The sequence below is a fragment of the Rhinolophus ferrumequinum genome, chromosome 18 (assembly GCF_004115265.2).
Source record: "Rhinolophus ferrumequinum isolate MPI-CBG mRhiFer1 chromosome 18, mRhiFer1_v1.p, whole genome shotgun sequence".
Lineage (NCBI taxonomy): Eukaryota > Metazoa > Chordata > Mammalia > Chiroptera > Rhinolophidae > Rhinolophus > Rhinolophus ferrumequinum.
In genome coordinates, this window is record NC_046301.1 from 5085 (window position 1) to 32221 (window position 27137).

The 27137-nt window shown below is 39.3% G+C and overlaps 1 protein-coding gene across 1 annotated transcript; it reads left to right on the forward strand.

Moving 5' to 3' along the window:
• FAM241A (family with sequence similarity 241 member A) lies at positions 1-27137 on the forward strand. The gene is made up of 2 exons (XM_033134775.1): positions 1-317; positions 24471-27137. Exons 1-2 carry the CDS (start codon positions 162-164, stop codon positions 24714-24716), a joined length of 402 nt encoding a protein of 133 aa, XP_032990666.1. The 5' UTR covers positions 1-161; the 3' UTR covers positions 24717-27137.

A 27137-nucleotide genomic window follows, 5' to 3' on the forward strand; every position in this document is an offset into this window, starting at 1 on the left:
GGTGGGTGACAGGAGGGGCGGGCGGGGCTAGCACTCCAGGAGTCCCGACCACGCACTCGGGAGCCTCGGTCCGCGGCGAGAGGCCCGGTCCTGGGCGGCCCACGGGCGCTGCTGCCTCGCGGGTCGGGACCTGGCCCTCCGGCGGCTGTCGGGGAGGCGAGATGTGCTCGGCTGGAGAGCTGCTCGGCGGCGCCGGCAGCGGGGCGCGCGAAGAGGACGGGGACGCGTTGGCGGAGCGGGCTGCGGCGGGGACCGAGCGGGAGCCCGAGATGAGCTCGCGGCGGCGCGAGCGGCGGTCGCAGGAGGAGCGTGAGCAGGTGAGCGCGGAAGTGGGCGGCGCGGCGGGTCCGTAGCTCTGCGGGCGGGCTGCGCTGGGCCGGGGAGTCGGCCCGCGGCGGTTCCTGCGCTCCTGACGTGCTCCTGCCATGTCACTGCGCCCAGCGGGCCAGCGGGGCTCGGTCGGTCCTTCCCCTAACGTCGGGCAGAGGATTCTCAGGCCGGCGCCTAGGGTTCTGCGCAAGTGCCCTCAACCGTCACTTGTCTCTGTCTTCCATGCGAACACTGTGTTTTCATCTTCGAGTCCGCCCTCGTGCTGCGCCCTAGGGGACAGCTGCGCCCTCCCGCCGCCCTCCTGGCACCTCTGTAAGGTGTTGGTCCCTTTTCCTAGGTGGGTACCCGGTGTCAGAAGGCATGTGGAGGGGCCAGTATTGCAATAGATGTCGTGACAGGGACTATCCCAGAGCACGTTCTTCACATGAATGCAAAAGAGATCTAAATTACATTTAAAAGGTGAAAAAGCAAGATAATCGCTTTCCGTTTGTACCACAGGTACAGAAGTGTGAGACGCCAGCAGTAATAAGGAAAAAGAGAAGTTGGGTAATTTTTGAAACTCCGAATTTTCTCTCACTCAATGGGTGACAATAGGCATTATAACATCAAATATCTTCAAGATTAAGCAAGAAATTTAATAAAAGAAATGTATTGGTGGGGTGAATTTTCAGCAGCAGATACAGTGATTAGGTTTCAAACTTTCCCGAGATTAGCCAACCTTCAGAATCCCGTCTAGGAGCAGGATTCTAACAGATCACTTGCCTTTACTACAGCTTATAATGTTGGGACAGTTGACCCCTCTCCCCTCATCCTCTTCCATCTGTCCTTCCTGTCATATTTCACAAACTCGAATATCACTAAAGGCATTGATAGCTAAAGTATAACTTCTAGTCGTCAACGGTTTATTTAGGAAACAGAATTAACAGTGTGGCACGCAGAACGATGCCTTTGCATTATGTGAAGTGTAATTTTTCATCCTTATGACAATGTAAGACCTAGTGACTAAAGGAAATCATTGGTAGGTAAGAGGTCTTCCTGATTGCCTTCTTGATGTTTTTTTCCAGTTAACTGTACCATGACTCAGTAGCTAAAGGGCTTAGTTTCCTCTTACTTTACTTGTTCAACTGGAAAAGTGAAGAAAACAGACAAAAGGAACTGACTTGGTGATGGGAGTGGGGGTTGCGTTTGAGGTTCCCAAGGTACATTTTCGGATGGCTGTAAGGGAGCATGTAAAATCCTTCACGTGCACCTCTGTGGATTTGGCATCATGGGTAGCTCTGATCTTATCAAAATTGCTTGTGGTTCAAAGAAACAGGGTGAAACAAAAAAAAAAAAGAATGAAACATATATCCCAGAAAACAGATATCACTTTGCATATCTACTTCATTCGTTGCATGTCATGGACATTCATTTTGAAGTACTCCTATGAAAATATTATCATTTTATTTTTAACACATTTATTTACATATACAATAATTGAAAATTACACCTGAGATATGTATTTCTTCCCATATCAGAACTAAAGAACTTCTTATCAAGAGGCCACAAATAAAATTGGTGCAACCCAACCCATTGGTGTAAGAAGCAAGCCTTTTTTTTTTTTTAAATGGGAATAAGTCAGTCTACTTCTTTTTTTTTTTTTTTTTTTTTTAAGATTTTACTGGGGAAGGAGAACAGGACTTTATTGGGGAACAGTGTGTACTTCCAGGCCTTTTCTACAAGTCAAGTTGTTGTCCTTTCAGTCTTAGTTGTGGAGGGCGCAGCTCAGCTCCAGGTCCAGTTGCAGTTTTCTAGTTGCAGGGGGCACAGCCCACCATCCCTTGCAGGACTCCAGGAATTGAACTGGCAACCTTGTGGTTGAGAGCCCACTGGCCCATGTAGGAATCGAACCACAGTCTTCGGAGTTAGGAGCATGGAGCTGTAACTGCCTGAGTCACCGGGCCGTCCCAAGAAGCAAGCTTTTGAGATAAGTCATTTCTTAGTAATATCACAAAGGCTTGTTTTCTAGTTTTTTTTTAATTCCTGCAAATGTAGTGTAAATTTCTTATGCACTCCCTCCAGTGATGTTAGAGATAACTGCAGATAAAAGGGGGAAGTAAATGAGGGAGAAGTAAATCACAACTATACAACATATCCTAAGGAGTTGTTTTATTTAGTTTTTCTTTAGGGGGATGGTGTGTGTTTATTTTGTTGTTTTAAGACACATAAACATTTTGTTGTTTTAAGACACACAAGGTCCAAATTACAAATGGACTGTTTTTGAAAACTTGGTTCATAAACTAGTTATTTAAAACTTAAAGTGAACTGATAAATAGAAACAATGATATAAACAACAGAACCAAAACTAATTACGTAACTGGAAATGAGGCAGAGGCCATCTTCCTGCTGTGCTTTCTACTTAGCACACTTGCTCACTTAGCTTCCAGAGCCTCAGACACCGAGAGAGACATGGAGGCCAAGAAAGGAAGAGGCGCCTTTGAATGCAACAGCTGTGGACGTCACCTGACTTGCTCCTCTGGTGATTTTTGTCAGTCACTACTGTTCTGCATTAAGTCCCTCTCTAGTTCCACTCCTTCGCAGAGTTTCGCCATTACCTGATAATTTGATGAAGCAGTTTCTTCCCCAGGCTAAGGGCTCCTCTACATACTTCCTTTCCTTCACTAATTTTTCTCTCCTCTCCTGTGTGAAAGGCTCACGCCCTTCCCTCAACCAGGAAGCCTCTTACATCAGCTTTGACTTTACAGAAACTATCTTTGGCTCAGGGTTGTCATGATACCAGGTCAAAATGTATCTGTATTTTGGTATTTATTTCACGTAATACTGAAATACTGGTATTAATACAGTTGTTTTCTTAGTAATAGAGATATTGTCAGCAGTAGGTTTGCTCACTTTGTGGAATCATCGAATTTTACAGTTTGTCCATAGTTGCTACTCCATTGGAGAAAAAACTAAGGTTCTTCTGTGCTTTTGGCCAATCTTTCCAGGCAATATGATTGACAGAGGAGTCCTGGTTACAATCAAGTCTCCTAGGGGAGGAGATCTGGAACAATAGAACAAGTCCTCTAGATGAAGGAACTGTGTCAAGTTTGAAGTAGGAGTTGGGCCTCTCAGAGATAAGCAGGAGAGATGGCAAAAGCCCAAGGAACTGAGGGGCATGCCCGGGCTGTCCTACATGTGTGTTAGTGATTGTGTGTGAGAGATGCTCCAGTCACGTCCAGCTGGTTTGAGGAGAGACTCTCTGGCCTGCTGCGTAACTGGAAGGCTAAACACCTCCGGTCCTGTTACCTGTCTGTCATGTGAATGGCAGCAGTTCTCAGCCTGACTAACCAAAGATGGCCCTGCTTACCTAGAGCATGGAGATGTCCCATTATCCTTAGATTGACTTTAGAATCCTTAGCTTTAGCTTTAACGTCTGTCTTTATTTATAAAAGTAATATGTACTTTGGAAAATGTAGAAATATAGAAAGATCTGCACAGAAAAACAGAAGCATTTGGAATCCGACGTCAAGTAATATTTTGTTATAAAACATCAAACATTTGATATTACTACATTTACATATCTCTATGTATGTGTATATATGCATATATACACAGAGATATATTTTTAACTTGCATTAACGTAATATTTAGATTTGGTATCTTGTTTTCTCTACTTAGCATGTAGTATCATTTGCCCAAGTTATCAACATTTCTTAGTAAAAATTATTTTTAGGGCTGCCTAATAGTCCATTCCCCCAATATAGTACATTTAAGTTGCTTTAAAGTTTCTTTTATAAATAATGCTGTAATGAAAATCTTTGCTTGTCAATCCTCAGTTCTACATTGGAATAGATTCCTTGAAGTAGAAAAACTAAGTCAAGGAGTCAGACTCTTTGAAATATCTTGAAACACCTTCAAGAACTGCATTCAAAAAAGGATGTACCAATGTATACTTCCAGCATTGGTATGTAAGAGTGCCAACTGGAAACTATCCATGCCAGCAGTGAACAGGAAATTTCATAAATTCATCTTTGCCAATTTAATAGGCAAAAATTTTCTTGTAAGACTTTTTCTGAAGAGGTTTACAAAATCATTCATATACACATTGAACATTTGTAATTTTTTTTAAATCATGTTCTTTGACCATTTTTTCTGATATTATTAGAAGATTTTTATCCCCATTTCACAGTGATTTTAGATATTTTCCCTGCTTTCTATTTACTTTATAATTTTGTTTATGATGTTTCTGATATTTTTATTAGCCAAAGGAATTTTCTTGGCAATTTCACACACACATCACATATTCTCTCTCTCTCTCTCTCTCTCTCTCTCTCTCTCACACACACACACACACACACACACACACACACAAATATCTATATCTTTTTCCCCCCTTTCTTCCGTCTCCCCTCCCCCCCACTCTGGTTCAAGCCGTTCTCAGTCTAGTTGTGTAAGTAGGACACAGCTCCCTGGCCCACGCTGGCATTATGAGCTTTGTGTGTCACCCCACCCCCATGCCCCACCCCACCCCCTGCTGAGGCAGTCGTTGCAGGTCCTATGTCGGCCACTCACGGCAGCTCTCGCTGGCTGCCGGCCACTCTCGCTGGCTGCCAGCCACTCACGCCGGCTGCCAGCCACTCACGCCAACCTCCGGCTGCTCACGGCAGCCCAGCTCCAGGAAGAGCTGTTGTTCACAATCTTAGCTGTAGAGGGTGCAGCTCACTGGCACATGTGGGAATCGAACCGGTGACCTTGGTGTTAGGAGCTCCGTGCTCCAACCACCTGAGCCACCGGGCTGGCCCAAAATATCAATATATTTGTTTAGAACATTCCTTCTAATCCTATAATCAGTTTACTAATCACCAATATTTTCTTTTGTGTGTGTCTTTTTATGGCTTTACTTTTTTTTTTACCCTATGTGTTTAATCTCTTAAGAATGACTTTATGTATTATGTGAGGTATGGAGCTAATCTCTCACACTCTCCCCCACCCTTCCGCCCCAATCATTGAATAATCCACTTTCTCCCTGGCTTTACATCCTTTGTAGAAGTTATAAATAATAAAGTATTAAGTTAATACATGGTTGTGGGTATGTGAGATTTTTATTCCACATCGTGTTTTTGCTGTTGGTTTCTACCTATTGGTTCTTATACATTTAGTTTCTAACTAGCTAGCTTTTTGACTTTTTTTATTCTAATACTAATAAATACCAGTATCTTTTAGATTTGATTCTTTTGCATCTTCTAGGCATATAATCCTCCAGTCTATATATAACCATGTCTCCCGGAAAGTAAGATCTAGCCAGACCATCAGCTCTAATGCATCTTTTGGACCAAAAGCTAATATAAAACTCAGTCTTATATAAGGCCGGGTCTTATATCATATAATATCATATAATACAATATTATATGATATTATAATTTATATAATTTATATTATAATTTATATTTATATATTATAATATCATATAATATTATATAATAATATTATCATATAATAATAATATATTAAAATAAGACCGGGTCTTATATTAATTTTTGCTCTAAAAGATGCATTAAGGCTGATGGTTCGGCTAGGTCTTCTTTTCGGGGAAACAGGGTAGGTTGATTTTTGCTTCCTTCCAAATGGTAATGCTTCATTTCTATTTCTTGCCTTTTGTAGTGCCTGGAACTTTCAGAACAATGCTGGCTCGTAGATATTTAAGTAATTAAGTGGAGAAACCTCTGTAAACATCATTTACTAAAATGTGTTCCACGAGATCATCTGTTTTAAAAAATGGCAATGGAGGAAGACCTTATGCTTCCTCTTTGGGCTAGCATTAAAACTTCGATTAACAGTACAGATTCAAGCTATGGAATATGTGGGTTTGAATCCTAACTGCAACTTACTAACTGTAACTTTAGGCAAGCTACATAACCTCTCAGGCTTAGGTTTCTTCATCTGTATAAAGGGAATAGGAGTTGTATTGGCCTCATAGGATCGTTGGGAAGAGTACATGAGTTACTAATATATGAAAAGTATTTAGAGCGGTCACGTGAATCTTAGCTTTGGGGCCTAATTTCCAACCAGAACCCTAACTGAAAAGAAACCTGAGAAATGTCATTTTTAGGCTTTCTAGACTTTTGTAGTTAGAAAGCCACCCTTGGAGGAAAGTGGAATAGAAAAGGGTTCCTCAGCTTCAGTGCACAGACGAGTTAGTGGTGTCTTGTCAAATGGTCTGGGATCAGGCCCTAAGATTTCGTGTCTCCAATAAGCTTCTGGGTGGCGCCGATGCTGTGACCGTGCTACACCATTAGAGTGCGAAGGACCAGTGGATAAATAAGCCATAGTATCTATCAGTCAGGATCTATTTCTATATAACGAAGTTATTTAGCTGTTTCCCTAGAGGGCATATTTCAGCCCTTCGTAAGACCGTAAGACGTGAAAAGGCAACAGTTGTTCCCAGGGCCAAGTGATTTGCATGAGGTCCTACAACTAACTAACTAGTAATGAAGAGCAGATCAGAGCCCAGGTGTCCTAACTCCAAAGCCATTGTTTTTTCATATATACAAAGATTACGTCCACATGATGAGAGAACAGTCTAACAAATCTGCTGCCTTCCCTTACATTGTGTAGTTCAAAACTAGACACTTGTTTATACCCACTTCCTTTCACGTCTTTTAAAAACAATTTACAAGCAAAACTGTAAGAAGTGCTATGAGTTTAGATGAATTTATGCCTAAAATTAATCTCTTTTTATTCCCAAGGACATCCAGTCACTAGAGTAACTGAAGAATTTTGCATGTGATAGACATCTTTGGCTCTTTTTTAACTCATTCTGAGTGGAAGATCTAAATCAGTGGTTCTTGAGTGGGAGGCAGTTTTGCTCACAGAGGGCATTTGATGAAGTCTGAGACATTTTGATTGTTAAGATTGAGGTGGGGTGGTGTGCCACTGGCATCTACTAGGGAGAGTCCGGGGAGACAGCCAAGCACCCTGTAATGCACAGAAGAGTCCCCTCCCTGCCAGACAGCATCATCTGTCCCACATAGTTGACAGTGCCGAAGGTGAGAAACCCTGCTCGAAATGTAAGAGGGTGACAGTGCTTTGAGTTGTCAAGAATAATTACCCTGCTGATAAATATTCCAGTGGACAGGTAAAAATTGTTCATTGAAGCCTCCATTCCAAACAGGTAGACACTCTCTCAACTGATCTTGTGTCTCTTCTTCCTGCAGCTCTTCACATGCAACCTCCTCTATCTGGCTCTCACATTCTCACACTCTGTTTCTGCCCTTCTTTCCTACTAACCATCTCCTTCCTCTCTCTTCCTATTGAGTGTCTTATTCTCCCCTTGTCTTTCATTCTTCCTTACCCATCTCAGCCACTTTCTCATTTTCTCCATCTATCTTCTCTTCCCACTTCCTTCTCTTTGCCAAAGCTGAGCATTAAGGAACACTGAAAAAGGTTTTGGAGTATGGCAGTTCTAAGTTCCAGTCCTGGCTTTACTACTTTCTTAGCCTTGTCATTTTAATTATTTTATCTCTAGTGGACTCAGTTTATTCACTGTAATGGATATAATGCTACCCACTTTAAGTTCTTATTAGGGTTCAGTGACATTTTGTATACAAAATGCCTAGCGCATAGTAGGCCCTCAGTGAATATTAGCACCCTATTTTACCTTCACCTTCCCTCTCATCTTTTTCTCTGGTTTGCTTTTTATTCCTATTAACTAACCACATCATAGAACTTTCTTTTTAGTACATGTAATTTTCAGATTTCTAGTAAATAAATATTGTTTACTCAATAAAGTATTAAGATTTCCTAAATGTATTTCTCTTAAAAAGCATTAACCCACAGACCGAAGTTATGTTGCTTATTGTGTAGATCCTCAGTTGATATTTTGTTGTTGTTTTAGGACACTGATTCTTGATTGAAAAAGAGTGGCCACCCTCTCTGTATAAGTTAGTCTCAATTTCCTAGTCAAGAGAAGCTGTAAAGCAAAGTTAAAGGGAAAAACTAACTTTGCCTTCCCATCCCAAGTAGCAACTCTGTATCTTCTTCATACTTTCTTTAAGCCTTAGCCACACTATCTTCACTTTCTGTCTTTCTGGAGTTATAATCTTATCCTGCAGTAGCAGCCACATGTCCTCAGAAACCTTAAAAGTCGCTACTAGTCATGTTTTGGTTCATTAAGTGAGTTATGTATTCGTGTGTGTGTGTGTGTGTGTGTGTGTGTGTGTGTTTAAGGGAATTGATAAGACAAAAAGTAGTTTTATTTGAGCAGAGAAACTGAATTAAATTTCTAACTAACTTAATTGATAAGATACTTTCTGATCTAATTTTGCCCCATATCTTGTGTTTTGCAGTGTGTTTATTTTTCCCCATTTAACCTCATTGGCAGCTGTGCCTTACCTTGGCAGAGGAAGAGGAAATGATTGGCTGTTTGTCGTTGGTGTTTCCTTATGGCAACAACTATAGTTTATCAGAGTTCTAAGAGAAACCATGGTGCAAATGTTTTAAACTTTATGAAAAATAGAAGATAAAATTATTAATGTTTAACATTTAAACACAGGGTTAAAACATTAAATTTCTATTTGTAGTTTTTACCGTATTCTCTTTGACATAATTTTTTCTAACATCTGTGTTTGAGGGTTTCTTTTTTATTCCCTCTTTCAATTGCTCTGGAAGCACTGATTTTTACTTTTTATCCTCTTGATCAAAATTTTACTTGGACATATGCAGACCATCTACAGAGGCAGGGAATTTAAGTTTGATTTCCCGTGACCAGGGAATTTCATAAGTCTGAATTCAGAATTCCTTATTCCCTCGGTTTCAGAGGTAATAACATAAAACAGAAGGTGTCACTGCCACAAGTCCAGAACTGAGAAAGTCATTCTTAACGGCATAGGTTTGATTGTGGCTAGTTTCAATAGGAAAGCTATTCCATCTTGTGGTAGTATACTGTCATGCACATACAAGGTATTCAGTAATGTCACCAAACACTTTTTTCTTTAAAAGAAAAGTAGATTTTAGGAAAAGTGGAAAACGTAGAAGTTTTTCATTTGCAGCTTGATTTAAACACAACTTCACTTCATGACCTAGTATTATTTGACATTAATCCATGCACAGCCCTTCTCTTATTTACTTTAATTTATTTTTTCATTATGTAACCATTCTCTTCCACTAACATAAGCAACTCTTTTAATATGTTTGATAGATATGGCTGAAATTGTGTATATCTTTTTGAATACTTGGTGATTTCATCTGTCTCTGTTTGCAACAATGGTTTAAAATATTGCATCTTATTGGTTAAAATGAAAATGAATACAAACTTTGGTATTTTTCAGCTTCTAATAATTTCAAAGACTAATTCAAGAACCAGCTGATATTCTCGTTGATTTTTATCAACCTCCTCAAGAATACCTTTTTCCTTTATTTGTTCAATGTTTTTTTGTTTGTTTGTTTGTTTTCATTGGGGAAGGGGAACAGGACTTTATTGGGGAACAGTGTGTACTTCCAGAACTTTTTTTTCCAAGTCAAGTTGTTGTCCTTTCAATCTTAGTTGTGGAGGGTGCCGTTCAGCTTCAAGTTGTTGTCTTCAGTCTTAGTTGTGGAGGGCGCAGCTCAGCTAAAGGTCCAGTTACCGTTGCTAGTTGCAGGGGGCACAGCCCACCATCCCTTGCGGGAGTCAAACTGGCAATCTTGTGGTTGAGAAGACGCGCTCCAACCAACTGAGCCATCCAGGAGGCAGCTCAGCTCAAGGTGCCATGTTCAATCTTAGTTGCAGGGGGCGGAGCCCACCATCCCTTGCAGGACTTGAGGAATTGAACTGGCAACCTTGTGGTTGAGAGCACACTGGCCCATGTGGGAATTGAACTGGCAGCCTTCATAGTTAGGAACATGGAGCTCCAACCGCCTGAGTCACCGGGCTGGACTTGTTCAATGTTTTTTAAGTGGAGAAAAGTATAAACGGATGCTATGACTTTGTATTTAATTATAAACAACACATAAATATAATAATAAATATATTATAAATTGTAATCTTTAATGCAGTCAGTGAAACTTTTTCTAGTTAGTAAATTCTTATATTAAGCATATTAATTATATCCGTTTCATAGGAAACAAAACTGCAAGTACATTGAGTATCCATTGAGCAGGAAAACATGTCCAGCCTCACTACAAATACAAGAAATGGAAATTAACCATATTATTGATGATTTTTCACGTGTCAATTTGTTAAAGATTAAAAATATGAATAGTGTGGGTTTAAGGAAACAGTGTATGAAATAAGAATATACTGAAATAAGAAGCATAAATCCTTCTGGAGGGAAATCTGGTATCAAACCTCATGAGTAGATACTGTTATTGCCCCTCCTTTAAGGACATAAACACTACAGCAGAGGGAGTTTAAATAACATACTGTAAGTATCACAGTTAGTAAATTGCAGGATTGAGATTCAAACCCTTGAAGTCTGAGCTCTTGACAATCCAGCTAGTGTTGTTGGGCCATGAAATCAATTTAGTGGAGTGTGATCAGGATAGGATAGGACACGGTAGAAATAGAATGCATCACACATGGTATGAGGGTCATTTCATGGAACTTGATATGTCTGGGAAAAGAAATACTATATATATATAATGTAATTGGTGAATATTAGGGAACAGTATGTTTTTTTTCCAGAATGTCAAGTCGTTTTTCAATCTAGTTGTGGAGGGCGCAGCTCACTGGTCCATGTGGGACACGAACTGGCCACCTTGGTGTTATGAGCACTGTGCTCCAACCACTGAGTCACCCCAAGAAATATAATATTTCTTATTGTGTGGGTCACACTTGAGATCATTGCACCTGCCCAGCCAGCTCGGTTCTGCCTCCCAGCCTCTGCCTGGACCCACCTTTTGGCAGAGTTCATATCATCACCTTCACTGTTAGCTCTCCAAGCTCCATCTCTACCTAATGCACAGAAATAACCACCAACTCACCCCATCTTCCTCTCTCCCACTGCTCTGTTTCGTTTTTCTCACAGCTCGTACCGTTTGAAAGTACCTTATTTATTTGTTTGTTAACATGTTCACTCCTTGCCGCTTCCCACTCCCCTCTTCACAGGCTCACACTAAGACATCCTCTCCATGAGAGCAGATACCACCTTATGTGGCACATGCTTCAGACAATTATTCTGGCATCTCTGAGATCATATAGAGTCTGTAAAAACTTCTATCCAAACCATACTGCTGGTAAAAACTCAATTGATACTTTTGCTGAAGCAATGTGGTTTCCCAGGGAAAATATCTTGACGATATTACTTTGGAAGAGAGAGAACTTTGCGCTTTACTGTGACAGTCTCTATTTTCAGAATCTACAGCAAAGAAACTAGTGGTGTGAGCTGTGCATTGAGCTGAAGCGCCCCTTGTAAGGCTTTTATGAGAATTGAGGCAAGGATTGTGTTTCTTGACATACTGTATTTAAAAACCACCACACTATCAAGAAAGTGAAAGACTAATGAACAAATGATCATGGGATGCTAACTGTTATTAATTTATATAATTGGTCTAAATTTGCAACTTTGTTTTTAATTTTTCTTGAGGCTGAGCAGAGGAAAGGTAATGAATGAAACCCATACCTGACATTAAGTTAAAATTCAGATCAGCCATTTCTATAATGGCAATGTTAAAGGATAATTTTCAAAAAGAGGTTAAGATAATAGTGTTCATTAAATATAAAATGCAGGCATGTTAGGGATTTTATCTAACTCCCATTAATGAAGGAACCAGGCAAGTGTTATAGCTGATTTAAAGGACAAATCAAAGGAACAAAAATACATATGGAGAAAAGACTTGTTGAAATGAACTTACAAATGGACATGAAACTAACAGGCTTTTTCCATAGTCAAAAGGAAGGAATAGTTGAACCTCCACTGGGACAGAATGTGTTTGCATATCCATAGTTAATAATTATTTTGCATTGTTATCGGTTATCTGTAATTTACAGACCTGTAAAATAGCTCAAAAGCCATGAAGGCTAAACAATTCTGTTTTCCAAGGAGATACCCTGTAATTTTTTTTTTTTTTTTTTTTTTGCTTATTCTTAATTTCCTTATAGTAATAAAAAATTTCCTACAAGTTGCTAACCAGAGTAGATTAATTGGAGGAGGATCTCTCCCTTTACAATGTCTCATGCTGCTAGGAAATACTACTCATTATAATCTCCATGGTAACATTGTATCCACACATTCAGTATGCACATGCAGGCACAGGACTTATATGCATGTGAAAAGCAAGGGTTGGTTTCTATTTGAAGTTCTTCTTGTTATTATATAACCAAAGTTAACCTGCTACTAAGATAACTACTGAAAAACAAATTTTGATGAGAACAAGGTTGCTCCTCCAAGGGTTCCCATATCTATGTCTACTTTTTATTGAGCACTCAAACCTTAATTGCTCATTCATGTCATCCTTGGGTATTTTCTCCATGTGTTGAGTGGTTATTGGTGTCAGACAACTTTGTCTACTCAAGGGTTTCACGGGAGTGTAGAATCACGTTTAATTTAAGCTTTTACATTTAAGAAATTGAAGGATTTCTTCATAGAGAATTAACCAGTTAGCATGACCATCCTTGGATCAATAAAAATACCCTGTGTGAAAAACTTAAGAATAAATACATCAGAAAAAAATACCAAACTTCTTCCTTCATTATTTAATATGTATACATAGTTCATTTAACAGTAATATAATGGAGAAGGTATAATGACTCTGCCATTTCTGGATTACAGTATGTTTCCTTTGGAGTTTAAATGATTAAGTACTAGGACGTCAGTCTTTGGACAATCTGTATTGGCTACATTTTAAGACTTCAGTTTCTGTAACCACCTGGCCATACACTAAAGATACTTTCTTCGTTAGTGTCATTGAACATCAATTGCTTTAGCAACTGAGTATAGTCATTGCGTTATTACGTTGCAGTTTTCTGTGCTTATTATTTGTTCCTTATTTGTCTGGCTAGACACCTGGAATATAAACAAACAGAAACAGGCCCAAATCTCTCCCCCTGATTAATCTTGCATTGTAGCAGGGAGAGAGAGACAGTGAGTAAATGAATTCTACATGGGTGGGTTGTAAGTTCTATGGGAAAAAACAAAAGCAGGGAGAGAGGATAGGGAGTGTGGGGATGGGATAGGGTTGTTGTTTACATAAGCTGTTCGTAGAGGGCTCACTGAGGCGCTGTCTGAGCTGAGACCTACAGGAAGTGACAAGGGCTGCCTGGGGTGTGCCCTTCCTTGGTTTTGAATCCTGGGGAGGGGACAGCCACATTTGAGGCTCGTTCTTAGTGACTGTGGTAACATATCTTTCCCCAGTGTCGAGTCTCAATTTTTTCTCATCTTCCCCCCTTCCAGTTCTCTCTCTGTTTTTTTTCCCAGTGGTCCCTACTGTAAGCAAATTCAAATCCTTTGTGGAAAGATGAGTGGAAGCTGTAAATTAATTACAGACTTACTTCAGTTAGGAACTTTTAGCTTTAAAAAAGTGTGATGACATGATGTTTCTATCTTAAAGAGTACCATATAATCACACCTCATAATGAATTTGTTAAACTGTTCTGCTTTCTTTTAATGCCTGTTTCAGTTTCTTTGCACTAAGGAAGGGATTTAGAGATTTACAGTCAGAAAACGCCTGCATTCAGATTCTGCCTGGTTGTCTAATTCTGGAAAGTCACTTGACCTCTAGAGTCTAATAACGCCCACTTTGTGGCACTTTTCTGAGGAGCAAATGCTTGGAATGTGTCTGCTTCATGGGGTTATTGAACAAATAGGTAAGAAGCAAATAAAAATGGGGAGATTCCATTTAAAAATGAAAAAATCAAATTAAAATTGCAGGGATTTTTTTTTTCTTTCTCAACAGAATAAAAATATTTCATTAATAATTTTCTCTTGGATAGGGTGTGATTTAATAAGTGAGAGTCTTCAGCATAGAAACCATATGAGCATTAATGAAATCATTAGAATACATGGCATCTTTATCGGGAAAGACTATACAGTAAGAGGAGACACCTACAGATACATCACTGAGCAATTCCAACACAAATTCAGAGGGCCATGAGCCAGCAGGCGTGGACCAGAGAACAGAGGATGTGAAGACACCCACGATGACTTGCAGGCTCCTGGGTTGTGCCATTCACTGGGGTGGGGACCTAGAGGAAGACTGATTTAGGGCAGATGACTACGAACTTGGTACAGGTCATGTGAGTTTCAGGTTCCTGTGAGACACCTATATGGGAATTTTGAATCTGCAGCATAGAAATCTGAAGAGTTGCCAGAGCTGAGCAGTGATGCTCAGACAGATAAGAAAACGGAATCTTTTGTAGAGGTACAGGTTGTTTTAATTAGTAAGGGAGAGTGCAGCCCTGTCTTAATATGGTGATTTGAGAACATATATTTCCTTGTATGTTAACGTCAGGGAGTGTGGATTATTTCCTTTGTGTACCCACAGCACTTAGCTTGCTCATGATAGGTATGCAATTACTATTTATTGATTTGAGCTAAATTAACTGAGGGTTTTCTTTTACAAGCCAGACTGTTCTGTAATTCAAGGGTACTGTGAATTATTGTTGGTGGAGATCAGTGATCAAAGATTAGTGGTGCTCTGGGAGGACGTGACACACACCAAGAACTAGAGTGTGGTTTCCTGGAAGTAAGCAGCTATCTGGCAAACTAGTCAGATCTGTGCAGGCTTGCCACACGCTGGGTAGAACGCATCCTGCATAAAATGCAAAATATGCTGAGAAGGGCAGCTCCTAACTTTATTTTTATTGTTTTTTTTTTTTTTTTTTTTTTTTTTACTGGGGAAAATTGGGGAATAGTGTATTTTTCCAGGGCCCATGAGCTCCCAGTCGTTGTCCTTCAATCCAGCTGTGGAGCTCCAAGTCCAATTGCTGTTTTCAATCTTTAGTTGCAGGGGGTGCCATCCCATGCGGGAATTGAATCGGCAACCTTGTTTAGAGCTGGAGCTCTAACCAACTGGGCCATCCAGCCGCCCTCTGGCAGCTCAGTGGCAGCTCATTGTCTTCAATCTAGTTATGGAGGGTGCAGCTCACTGGCCCATGTGGTAATCAAACCAGCAACCCTGTTGTTCAGAGCTCGCGTTCTAACCAACTGAGCTAACTGGCTTCCCCAACGGATCCTAACTTTAGAATGTAACTCCGCACTTTTTTACAGTAGGCAGAAAACTTGTTGTCATTTTCACTATTTCACCATTCACCAAATATTAATACAGCTAATGTGCTGTATTATAAAATAAGGTAGCTTTATGTAGATATACTGTTTTCAAAAGATTTCTTCCATTAGAAGTGTCATAAACCGACATACACTTTTCTTTATCTACAAAACTAAATTCCTAAAGATTCTTTAGTGTCATAACTAATGAAAACCAATTACTTTTTTAATCAAAATGGTAGATTGATAACTTATTATGGAATTTCATTTACTAAGAATTACACCACAGTGGTTATTTCAGAACTGCAAAGAAAAAATGAGCCAAGTCACTGGATTTGAGCAAAAGAGCAGTGTATACAACAAGAACCTGTGATTTTATTGTGTAGCTTTTATTGTGTAGAACACAAGAAGCTTTTTATTGTGTAGAACACAATAAAAAACTCCCAAGTGTTGTCACATGAATGGTATTTGCATAGCTTTTCGAAAAATTGTCAGACTCATAAGTACTGTTACCTTTTCCAAGACCAAATCCAATTATAGATCTTAGTAAGAAATTAAGGATAAAAAGTTAATTTTAAAGGCAACTTAGGGGGCCGCCGGATGGCTCAGCTGGTTAGAGTGCCAGCTCTCAACAATAAGGTTGCTGGTTCAATTCCCGCATGGGAAGGTGGGCTGCGCCCCCTGCAACTAAAGATTGAAAACAGCAACTGGACTTGGAGCTGAGCTGTGTCCTCCACAACTAGATTGAAGGACAACAACTTGGAGCTGATGGGCCCCGGAGAAATATACTGTTCCCCAATATTCCCCTAATTAAAAACAAAATAAAATAAATTTTAAAAAAGTCTTTATTTTGAGAGGTTGAGTGGGGTGGCATCTAACAGCCCTCTGGACTGACTCCCAACTTTTCTTTATCATTGTTCTTCCTCTTTCCTGTTTTTCTCTCCTTAATTATCATATTCAGTCCAGATTCTGTTACATATAAAGGGAGCCTTTCTGTGATCATTGGAGCCCATTCTACTGTGTTAGAAGTTCCTTGTTCTTACTACTAAGGCAAGACAATTTCAGGGGGGAAAAAAGTAGTTATTTTCTGTCCAAGTAAGATACATTTTTCTCTCTTAACTGGATATAATTAGAAAAATGAAACACAAAAAATCTGCCTCTGAAGTGTTCCATGTGTTTTTTTCTTTATACCAATTTATGTTGCTTTTCTTTACTTCTGGAGAATGGTGGTAGATTAAGAATTAAAGGTTGGGGTCGGCTAGTTGGCTCAACGGTTGGAGCGCAGTGCTCATAATACCCAGGTCACCGGTTCGATTCCCACAGGGGCCAGTGAGCTACGCCCTCCACAGCTAGATTGAAAACAATGACTTGACTTGGAGCTGGTGGGTCCTGGAAAAACACACTGTTCCCCAATAAACATTTTTAAAAAATGAGAATTAAAGGTTGGTTTGGTTTTTATATTTTTAAAAAGAAACATTTTAAATCATGGTCAGATTGTATCACAGTTGAGATCAGGTGCTGTACTGTGCAGTGAGGCAAAGGTAAACACCACAAAACTAGTTTTAAATGATTTATTATTTCTGATGACTATAAATAAATCAAGACAAGTGTACCTGAACTGCTATTAAAAACTGATATATTAAAACAAATAGTATGTGAATGATTACAAGATTGATTTTAAATTTTTAAGGAAGTGTACAGTGTAGGGCTTTAGAACGTGAGCGTTAGAGCAGAATGACTGAACGTGTGTCTTCATTCCACCAGTTACTAGGTGGTTGTGACTCAATTATGTAATCTCTCTTTCTGTTTCCTCTATGTTTTGCATAACAAAGTACTTAAAACACTGTCCAGCACATAATAAATAATCGATCATTATGAGGGCTTTTTAAATTAGTAAATGTTTCCTTTGCCATGAGAAACAGAGTTCTTTGTCTCTGACCCAGGAGTCTTGTGTCTTCTGCCAGCACCCACGAAACTGTGACAGGCTAACTAACTTGTTAACTTGCAGGGAGGATAATATGTCAGTCCCTTCACAGTTCTTGCCAAAGATGAAGAAATAAAAACAAGCAGGGTGAATTGTTTCAAGCAGTTTAATTATGAAGAAGGAAAGACACAGCAGAACTGGGGAGAAGATCTAAGCATTTATAAACATTAATGAGAAGGAGCCAATTGAGAGGGAAAGATTAAATGTACGTGAGACAGAGTGAAAACGGAAAAGGGATAATGCAAGGTAGAAAAGGATGTGATCCTAAGCATAGGTAAAAGAAATTGCACAGAGGAGTACTTCCTCATTTCTTTATTTGTAACAAAGGAGAACGCAGGGCAGATGGGCATGAAATCTCATTAATTCACTTAACCAAGTTAAGGAAGCTCTTTCCCTGAGACTTAGGTAGGTACCCAGCTGGAGGAGACAGAGACAGATGAGTGGGAGGAAGACTTACGGGGTGTTCATTTGCTCTTTCATTTAGTAAAACTCCATTCACAGACTACTGTGTGCTACCCAAAAATTATTTCCCTTTTGGTTGTATGCATCTTGAGGTGTATACTTAATAACTTTGCCTTCCTACTTATGATTTCCATGGGTTTGCATTGGTGTGGCTGGCTATGCTTGATAGCTAGGGAAGGCCAACAAAAAGTGGCCAGGAAAAATCAGCTTCTCAGTTTTTACTGTGTCTTCTTTTGGGTTGTCCGAATACTAGCCATTGAGCCGTGTATTCTTATGTAGTTTTTAAAAACTTCTAGAAAGTTGTATCTACAAATTTCTACTTGGATAACCACCATTAATTGCTTTTTTTATTTTATTAATACATTCTTCACGTAAATTATTGCTAATGACAATAAAACCGAATTAATGAGGAAGTTGTTGAGCACTATAGTTAAGAACACAGGCTTTGAAATTAAGTTACAATACTTATTGTAATAAATGAAGGTTAACTGGCATGATGAATGTAAAGTGTTTAACACAGTTTCTAGCATATAGTCAACAATCAATTAATGATAGCTATTATCATTTTTTTATCATCATCTATAGTCAGAACTCTTGGTTCCAAGTGACAGGAAATCAACTCCTACTAGAGTTTGCAAAATATGAATTTATTGGCTCATGTTATTAAAAAGACCAGTGGTTGATGCAGTAGCTGATTTCAAGTGCTCAAACTACATCACTTCTTGGCTTTCCTTTATATTGGCTTCATTCATAGGAAGCTCTCCTTTTGTGGTGATGGGATGCTCTACATCTTCACAGCTAACCGACAGCAGTGGGGGAAAGTGTCTTTTTCAATAGTTGCAGCAAAAGTCTTAGGTAGAGCTTTCATTGGCCTTTCTTGAATTACATGCTCATTCCTTAAGTAATCAAGTGTCCAAGGAAATGAAATATTCTGATTGGCTAGGCCTAGAACTGGGGAATGGGGACATCTGCAACCAAAACACATGAAAGAAGAGTGTGTGGGGGTGGTTTCCCCAAAGTTAAATCAAGCTGCTACTAGCAGACGGCAGAATGAACAACAGACAGGGAAACGCAGCAGACTCCTAGTGCTGCACATGTAACGCCGTGCAGTAGCATAATAGGTAATACTGCAGACGGGAAAACAGTTGAAAATGCATCTTACATTGTCACTCACTTGGCGGAAGCCTGTTTATAGGATGTAGCTTGTGCTCTTTCTAAAGTGAAGAAACAGAGGTTCCGCCATAGTGCTGTGCACAAACTTACTGAGGTAGGGTGTTCCATAGAAAAACGTCCCGCCTCAACTTCTATATACCATGTCTCCCTGAAAATGAGACCTTGCCAGACCATCAGCTCTAATGCGTCTTTGGGAGCAAAAGTTAATATAAGACCCAGTATTCATATATATGGTGATGGAAGGAGAACTGACTCTGGGTGGTAAACACACAATGGGATTTATAGATGATGTAATATAGAATTGTACACCTGAAACCTATGTAATTTTACTAACAATTGTCACCCCAGTAATCTTTAATTAAAAAAAAAAGACCCGGTATTATAGAAGACCGGGTATTATATTATATTATATTATATTATATTATATTATATTATATTATATTATATTATAAAGACCCAGTCTTAGATTATAGTAAAATAAGACCGGGTCTTATATGAATTTTTCTCCAAAAGACGCATTAGAGCTGATGGTCCACCTAGGTCTTATTTTCGGGGAAACACGGTAATTAAATTGTCATAACACTTGAAGAAAAAAACAACTATCACAAAAAAGATGATCACTAAGGTATTAAATAACACAGGCAGTATGATACAATAAAAAGAGAAAGAAGTAGAAATCACAAAACAAATTCTACCAAAAATATAGTAATAGTTACCATATATTGAGTGACTATTGTGTGTGTTCTAAAAGCTTTTTATCAATTCCCTCATTATATTATCATAACTCTAGGTATTATTATGCCCCTTATGTGGAAACTAAGGGTCACTGGTCAGATAATTTGCCTTGTAGACATGATAGCAAGGTTGGAATCAACCTTGCTTGCTTCCAAAGCCTGTGTTTTATAACAGGCTCTGTGACTTAACCTCATTCCTTGTTTCTAAAAAGAGAGACTTTGATTTAGTTATCTTTAAGGATCTTTCTCTCTCGAAAATCCTGTGATCAACTTTAATTTCTCATTATTAATTTTCTGTAGTTTCAAAGAAGGATTTTGAATCAATTATAACACCCCTTTATTTTTATGTATGTCTTTACTCATGGACCAAAGAAAATCACTATTTTGGTGAGATTACTTTTCAAAATGCATATCATAGTATTATTGTATGATCATGAAGGAAAGTGCATTTGACAGATGTTCCTCTGCTGGGACCTCACGTACAAATAAGAAAACGTGGCAAAAATACAGTGATTAAAGTTAGCACGGGAAATCATAGTCGGCATTTCTGTACTGTGTGTGAAGCGGTTTTTGTTTGTTTTGGTTTTGCTTTATGTTGTTATTGTAGAATATTTCTGTTGTTCATTCAACAAATATTTATTATGAACCTGGCACATTGCAATATACTAAGTACTAATGTTAAAATTTGTAAGACGTGGTTCTTGCCTTTAATAGCGTGGTCCTTCTTATCAAAGCTAGTGACAGGAAATGAATAAAGAATTAATTTTATAATAAAGTATTAATGTTAGGCAGAGTAATGGTCCTCCCCACACAGAGACGCTCACATCTTAATCCCAGAACCTGTGAATATGACACCTGACCTGGCAAAAGGGACTTTGCAGATGTGATTAAATTTAGGGACCTTGAGATGGGGAGATGATCCTGGAGTGTCCATGTGGGTGAGACCTAATCACATGGGTCCTCAGAAGCACAGAACCTTTCCCTGCTGTGGTCAAAGGGACAAGTTACCTTCAGAGGAAGGGTCCGAGGATGCCCTGTCGCTGGCTGTGAAGATGGAGGAAGGGGCCAGGAGCCAAGGAATGTGGGCACCTCTCGCAGCTGGAAAACGTAGGGAAAAAGATTGTCCCGCAGGGCCTCCAGCTGGAGAGAGACGCTGTCCTGCTGACGTGACCTACAAAACCACAAGATGATAAATTTGTGTGGTTTTAAGCTACTGAGTGTGTAGTGATTTCTTCTGACAGCAATAGAAAACTAATACAAGCATGATAAGTTCTCTTTACCTAAGGATTAGATGTGGAGAAATAAAAGAAGATGAGGATCGCTGTGAAAGTCGTATCAGAAGAGCTGGGAAGACGTTTTCCCAGAAGGCCCGTACAAGTCATTGTTCCTGAGTGGATTGCAGGCCCCTTCCCAAGCCAGCCTCTGGTCCAGGGCAGAGCACAGCTCTGACACCTGTCGTCTCTGGTGCTGTGGGTGTGGTGTGTCTCGCCAGAGGACAGTGGTCTGGATTAAGGTTCTCAGAGGAAGGAGGGAATGGACGTCTGCAACCAAATATCCACAACATAATATTCACAACAGAAATACTGCTGATCCCATAAAAATTCATACAATGTTTTGAGATTACTATAAATAACTAATCCTTTGGAGAATAAAGCCCATCTTTTGTTTGGCAAGAAGTGAGCAAGGTAGAAAAGCTATCAAAATATTGGTCTAATGCTTGCCAAACACATCGTAAATTGTCTCCATTTATTCGACAAATCTTTATTAAACCCTTTCTATGTGCAGCTATTCCCAAGACAGCCCCTGCTGTGTGCTGACCTCTGAGGACATCAGAGGCCGGAAGACAGCAGCTCGCACCCATAGCTCAGTGCAGTGAGAGACGTTCATCAACATTCATATTTGCCCTGAATGAGCATGATGTGGTGCTAGGAAACTAGATTGAGGCTTTATTGACAACAGTTGCTAAAAAGCAAAGCAGGGAGGAAAGAGTGTGCTGGGCAGACTAAACAGCAGGTACAGACGTGTGGCAGGCAGAAGCTACAGACCTCTGTGGTTGAAACCGAGAAAGACAGAGGGAGGCTGATGGCAGGATGAGGCCAGAGACCCAGATACAAGCCAGACGAAGCACGTGAAAGATTTTGGCCTTGATCCTAAAAGCATGGTGGAGATGGAGTGATTGGGTTTTCCCTTTGAAAGGATACCTGGTGGCAGTGTGGTAAATAGCTTGTGGAAAGCTAAGGGATGTGTGCAAGAGTGGTTAGGAATCTACTGGAATAGTCACGGCAAGAGATGTCAGTAGACTGTACTAGGGTTGCAGTGGTAGGGGCAATAATAGTGTCTACACATTAAGGAAACATTAGAAGGTGAAGTGAAGAGGATGGGTGGTGAGCTGGGTGGGAGGTGGGGAATTGGAGGTGCCTCGGTCGCTGGCCTTCATATCTGCCAGTGGTGTTGCCATGGTGGTGCTGTTGTGGAGCCAGGGAGTTTTGGAAGAGTACCACTTCCTCACAGATCGTCCAGGCACTTTACATTTTATTTTGAATGAGAACTCCTAAAATTACTGAATTGGATGCACTTTTGATATCGGCAGGAGACAGACTAGAAAAAGCAAAATGCAGTTACTTGTGATCGTTTTGTAGCATTACGTTTTTCATTCTGTCTAACCACATCCACAACTCAAGTGCTAATACATTTCTTTAATTTCCTAATTTTGATATAACGCAGTAACTTGTCAATTCTGTAAACTAAAATAACCTCACCAAAAAGCAGTAGTTGATGGGAGACTTCGAACTCATACGTGATGCCCACGCAGGTCTTTGTCTCACTGCTGTGCTTGCAGTGGGGTGCTGGTGCCAGGTCCTACCAGACCTCACGCCAACTGTTAAATTCTCAGCAATCTTACAAGGTGCTTGTAAGGAGCTTGAAATTGGCCACAGTGGGAGGACTAGCACCACAGACACTGGGAAACACTACACAGTTGGGTAAGGATACGGATCAGGGCCCCACCTGCACCCCACTCCCACAAAGCCCGTTGTTGGCACATTCACCAGCACCCACTGTTTGCACCTTGGTGTTTGGGGATGTCCTAGAAATAACCAGCACTGAAGTGAAAGTAATCTTTGAGAATGCTGCCTGTTTTCTTTTTCATACGTTCTTACGTGTCTTTAGGATTGTGAACCCCCATCCAGTTCATTTATTGGATGTCTTTGATGTTTCCACAAACCTCATGTGTGAAGATGTGCCACTTTTAGGCATTATTCTAGTGATCTTACTTTTTTCCTCTCCTTTGGATTCCCTAGATTAAGAAATACTGCAGTAAGGTGGGAAATTTTTAGTAATTATTAAATCTGGTTGAGAGTTATATATAGGTTCATTGTCCTGTTTTCTCTAATTTTGTGTGTGCTTGAAATATTTCCTATTTAAAAAAAGAAGCAGCGGGCTACAGCAGCCCCAGCTTGCACAGACCAGCCCTTACTGGGTCTTCCGCTGCCAGTCTCAGTCCCCCTGGCCATCCCCAGGATCTGAGGCCTGAGCCATTGCCGCTCCCTACCTGACCCCTAGCAGTTCAGTGACTTCCTATTTTGACTCAGCGTTGCAATACCTACTTCTTCCCCTGGAAAGCCCACAGGCAGTTTGTGGAAGAATTTTAAACTACATCTTCAGAAAGAACCACACAAACTAGGATACTTTCTTTGTACTAAAACCACAAAAATACTGGAAAAAAGTCTTGACAAGCTTCGATAATGACAGAAAACCCCAAAGCACAATGAGTACATAGATTTAAAAAAAAAAAAAGAGTAAAGATTAGATTGGAAAGATTAAAAAAGAAAGTAAAACTTTAATAAGAAATGAAGAAGAGAGTCCAGAAATGATACCAAGAATGCTGGATACTGGAGAGGAGACAAGGGGCAGCACCGGAAGAATTACCAACTCCATCACAGACTCTTCCGGTTCTCTCCGAAAGAAAAGAAAGGCTTCACAGAGTAAGACTTTTTGCTGTGCTTTTTTAATGTAGTACGTTATCATGGAACACAAAAGTATGGGAAGCTGAGAAAGATAAAATTGAGCCAATCACAGCACATCAGCGAAGGAAAAAATAACTTAGAAATTAAAATATAAAAATGAGGAAATAGGGCCGGCCTGGTGGCTAGGGTGGTTGGAGCATTGCCCGCTGTTCTCCTATCGCCGAGATCGAGTGTTCGATTCCCACATGGGCCAGTGAGCTGCGCCCTCTACAGCTAAGATTGTGAACAACAGCTCTCCCTGGAGCTGGGCTTCCCTGAGCAGCCGGAGGTTGCTGTGAGCTGCTGTGAGCTGCTGCGGGCTACCTTGTGCTGCCATCGTGAGCCACGGGCAGCCTGTGAGAGCTGCCCTGAGCTGCTTGCTGTGAGCCGCCGACCAATGACCGGCGACTGACCAACTACCTCAGCCCGGGGGAGCACAAAGCTCATAATACCAGCATGGGCCAGGGAGCTGTGTCCTACACAACTAGACTGAGAAACAACAGCTTGAACCCAAGTGGGGAAGGAGGTGGAAAAAGGGGGCAAAAAAAGAAAGAACTATGAGATAATCATTATTTTTACAGACCTTCACCAATTTCTCATTTTATGTTTGCCTGTTTGATTTAAGGATGTTGAAGAATCACAAAACCACACTGCTGAGCCTCTGGGAGATGACTACAAAAAGATGGGAACACTTTTTGGTGAAGTGAACAGAAGCCTCATCGACATGGGCTTTACAAGGATGTATTTTGGAGAACGAATTGTGGAACCAGTGATGGTCGTTTTCTTTTGGGTTATGCTGTGGTTCCTTGGCCTGCAAGCCCTTGGACTTGTAGCTGTTCTTTGCCTTGTCATTATTTATGTGCAACAGTGAAATATGGCCAAATGAGCTGTTGTTTGACATTTGATAGCCATACATGTAATCAGTGAAGTTACATATTTCACTACACGAATGCTGAAAAGTTTGCCTTGTTTCAAATTGTGTGCTATTTTGTAGTTAAATTTATAAGTGGATGTTGTTTAAAATTACACTCAACTCTTGATTATAGTAGGGTTGAATATACATTTTGTAGCTTATTCAAAACTCTTGTTAATTTATACTGTGATCTGTGCCCACTTTTAAACACCCCTATTCCCATGCCAAATCTTAAGTTACACCACCAAAAAGTAAGCAGAGAAGATAACAGGATATAGAATTCAAATCAGGCAATATAAGTCTTGTAAAGAGGTCCAATAAACATTTTAGAAGAAAATGGATGAAACAGGGAGCTAAAACTAAGTTTTAAGTGGAGAATTGCTCCCTGCCCTCAACAAATTATTTGGGAAATAATTTGGATTTCTATCACCCCTGCTCAGCCCTAACCAATGTAAATGAGAATTACTATACACTACGGAAATATTTGGATGAAAATCAGTACAGCTGGTACATCTTCTAAAGATCAAAAGGAATATATTTATTATTGCTGGGGAAACTTCCCAAATGAAATGTAACTTTTCAATGATGTAACACTTGGGCCTGGAATCACTTCAATGTATCATTTGAGTTTTAGGCAATTTTGGTGCTAATTACTTTTTGTGAAATTTTAAAGTCTCATAAGCCAGGTCCATAGTTGGCTGAACCCCATGGCAGTGCTATATTTTTTGGTATCTAACAAGTTGCATATTTTTTCCTAGAGAGACATTTTCAGAATGTATTTTTTCCAGACATTTATATTTTATAGTTCTTTTATAGCAATTATTCTAAGATTTTAAAAATCTATTTCTTATCTTGTCATAATTTTCCCCAAAAAAATTAATTTGTATTATAGCTGAAAGACTTTAATATTCTTTTAAGGAAAAAAGTGAGCTCGTTTTCTTTGATATCTGATTGGAAAGTACAGTATTGCAGTAGAAAAGCAACTGCTTAAATTTGGACCCTAGCAGCCTATTGTAATAACATTCCTGTGAGGCCAAAGCCAAGTCTGTAATGGCCATTTTATTAGTGCATCTTAATGCAGTACTTTGGAGTTTTATACCGAAATAAGCACATCTGTAAGTATACTTTGAAAATGGAAAGTGGACTACTGTCATTTTGGATATTGTTAGTGAAACTAAAATCTTTACACTTTCCTCTTAGCAACTTTCTCTATAGACAAATGGGGAGGTAGTTAAGATAATTATATAAAAATTCAGGTTAAATCAGAGGCAAATGGGGCATTTTTATCTTTGGCAGGGCAATAACTAAAGCAAGTAAAAAAAATGTTTACTATTCCACTTTGCAAGTTTTTACCCAATCCTGTTTTAAAATTTTATTCTATAAGGTCTTAGTGTCTTCCGTTCTGCAGGAGAAAATTGACTTTTTTTAAATGTTCAACTTAGATTTCTAAAATCAGTTAAACCTGAACAAAATGCCAGAGGGCACTAAAAAGTATTGTGCATTTGTTTAAATGCAGACGTTTTACAGTTTTACTGAAAAAAAAAAAAGGCTACTAGATCATTGTGTTTTATTAGGTTTGCAGTATTTTTATAGTACCTTTTATGAACGTGGCATAAGTGCAAGTTCTTTGAAAAGCTATCTTCATTTGTGCACAGTAGAATTGTGAAGATTTTTTTAATACAAGTCCTGAGATTTTGTATATCTGTATTAAATATGTAAAAGCACATTCCTGTCTAATGCTACTGGGAATTTTAATTTTCCTTTAGAATGTAAAACAAAATATATAGTGTGCATAATAACAATTCTGGTTCCACCAGTGCCTAACGTTAAAAATATTTTAAAAGCAAGTTTTACTTCATATATATATATATATATGTGTATATATATATATATATATATATGACTAATAAGGTAGATATTAACTTACATAAATGAGATATTTGCTGTTTCTTTGTATATATTATTGGTTACAGCAGTATACCATCACATTGTGTGCTTTGATAGGAAAAATAACTTTGCTTATTTGATGAAAATATTTTCTTTCATGAAATATATTAGAATGCAGATTATACTGATATCCTGAAATGAAAAGAAACTGGTAATTTTTGGGGTTTATATTATAAGGAATTACATTGAAAATGATTCTCAATCATTTCAATCACAGACACAAGCCAATTTTAGAAACTTATTGCTTATGAATAAAAACGTAAAAGTTACAACACTGTTATTAGACTTAATGTATACATCACTCATACCTCCAGCCCTAGTTGAAAGGAAATGGTCAGGCAAAATGAATAAACTGACTAGAGGAATAAATCAATTTTCTTTAGGGTGAAGCCAGCATTTTGTAGAATGCAGTCCTCTCATATCTTAAACTGT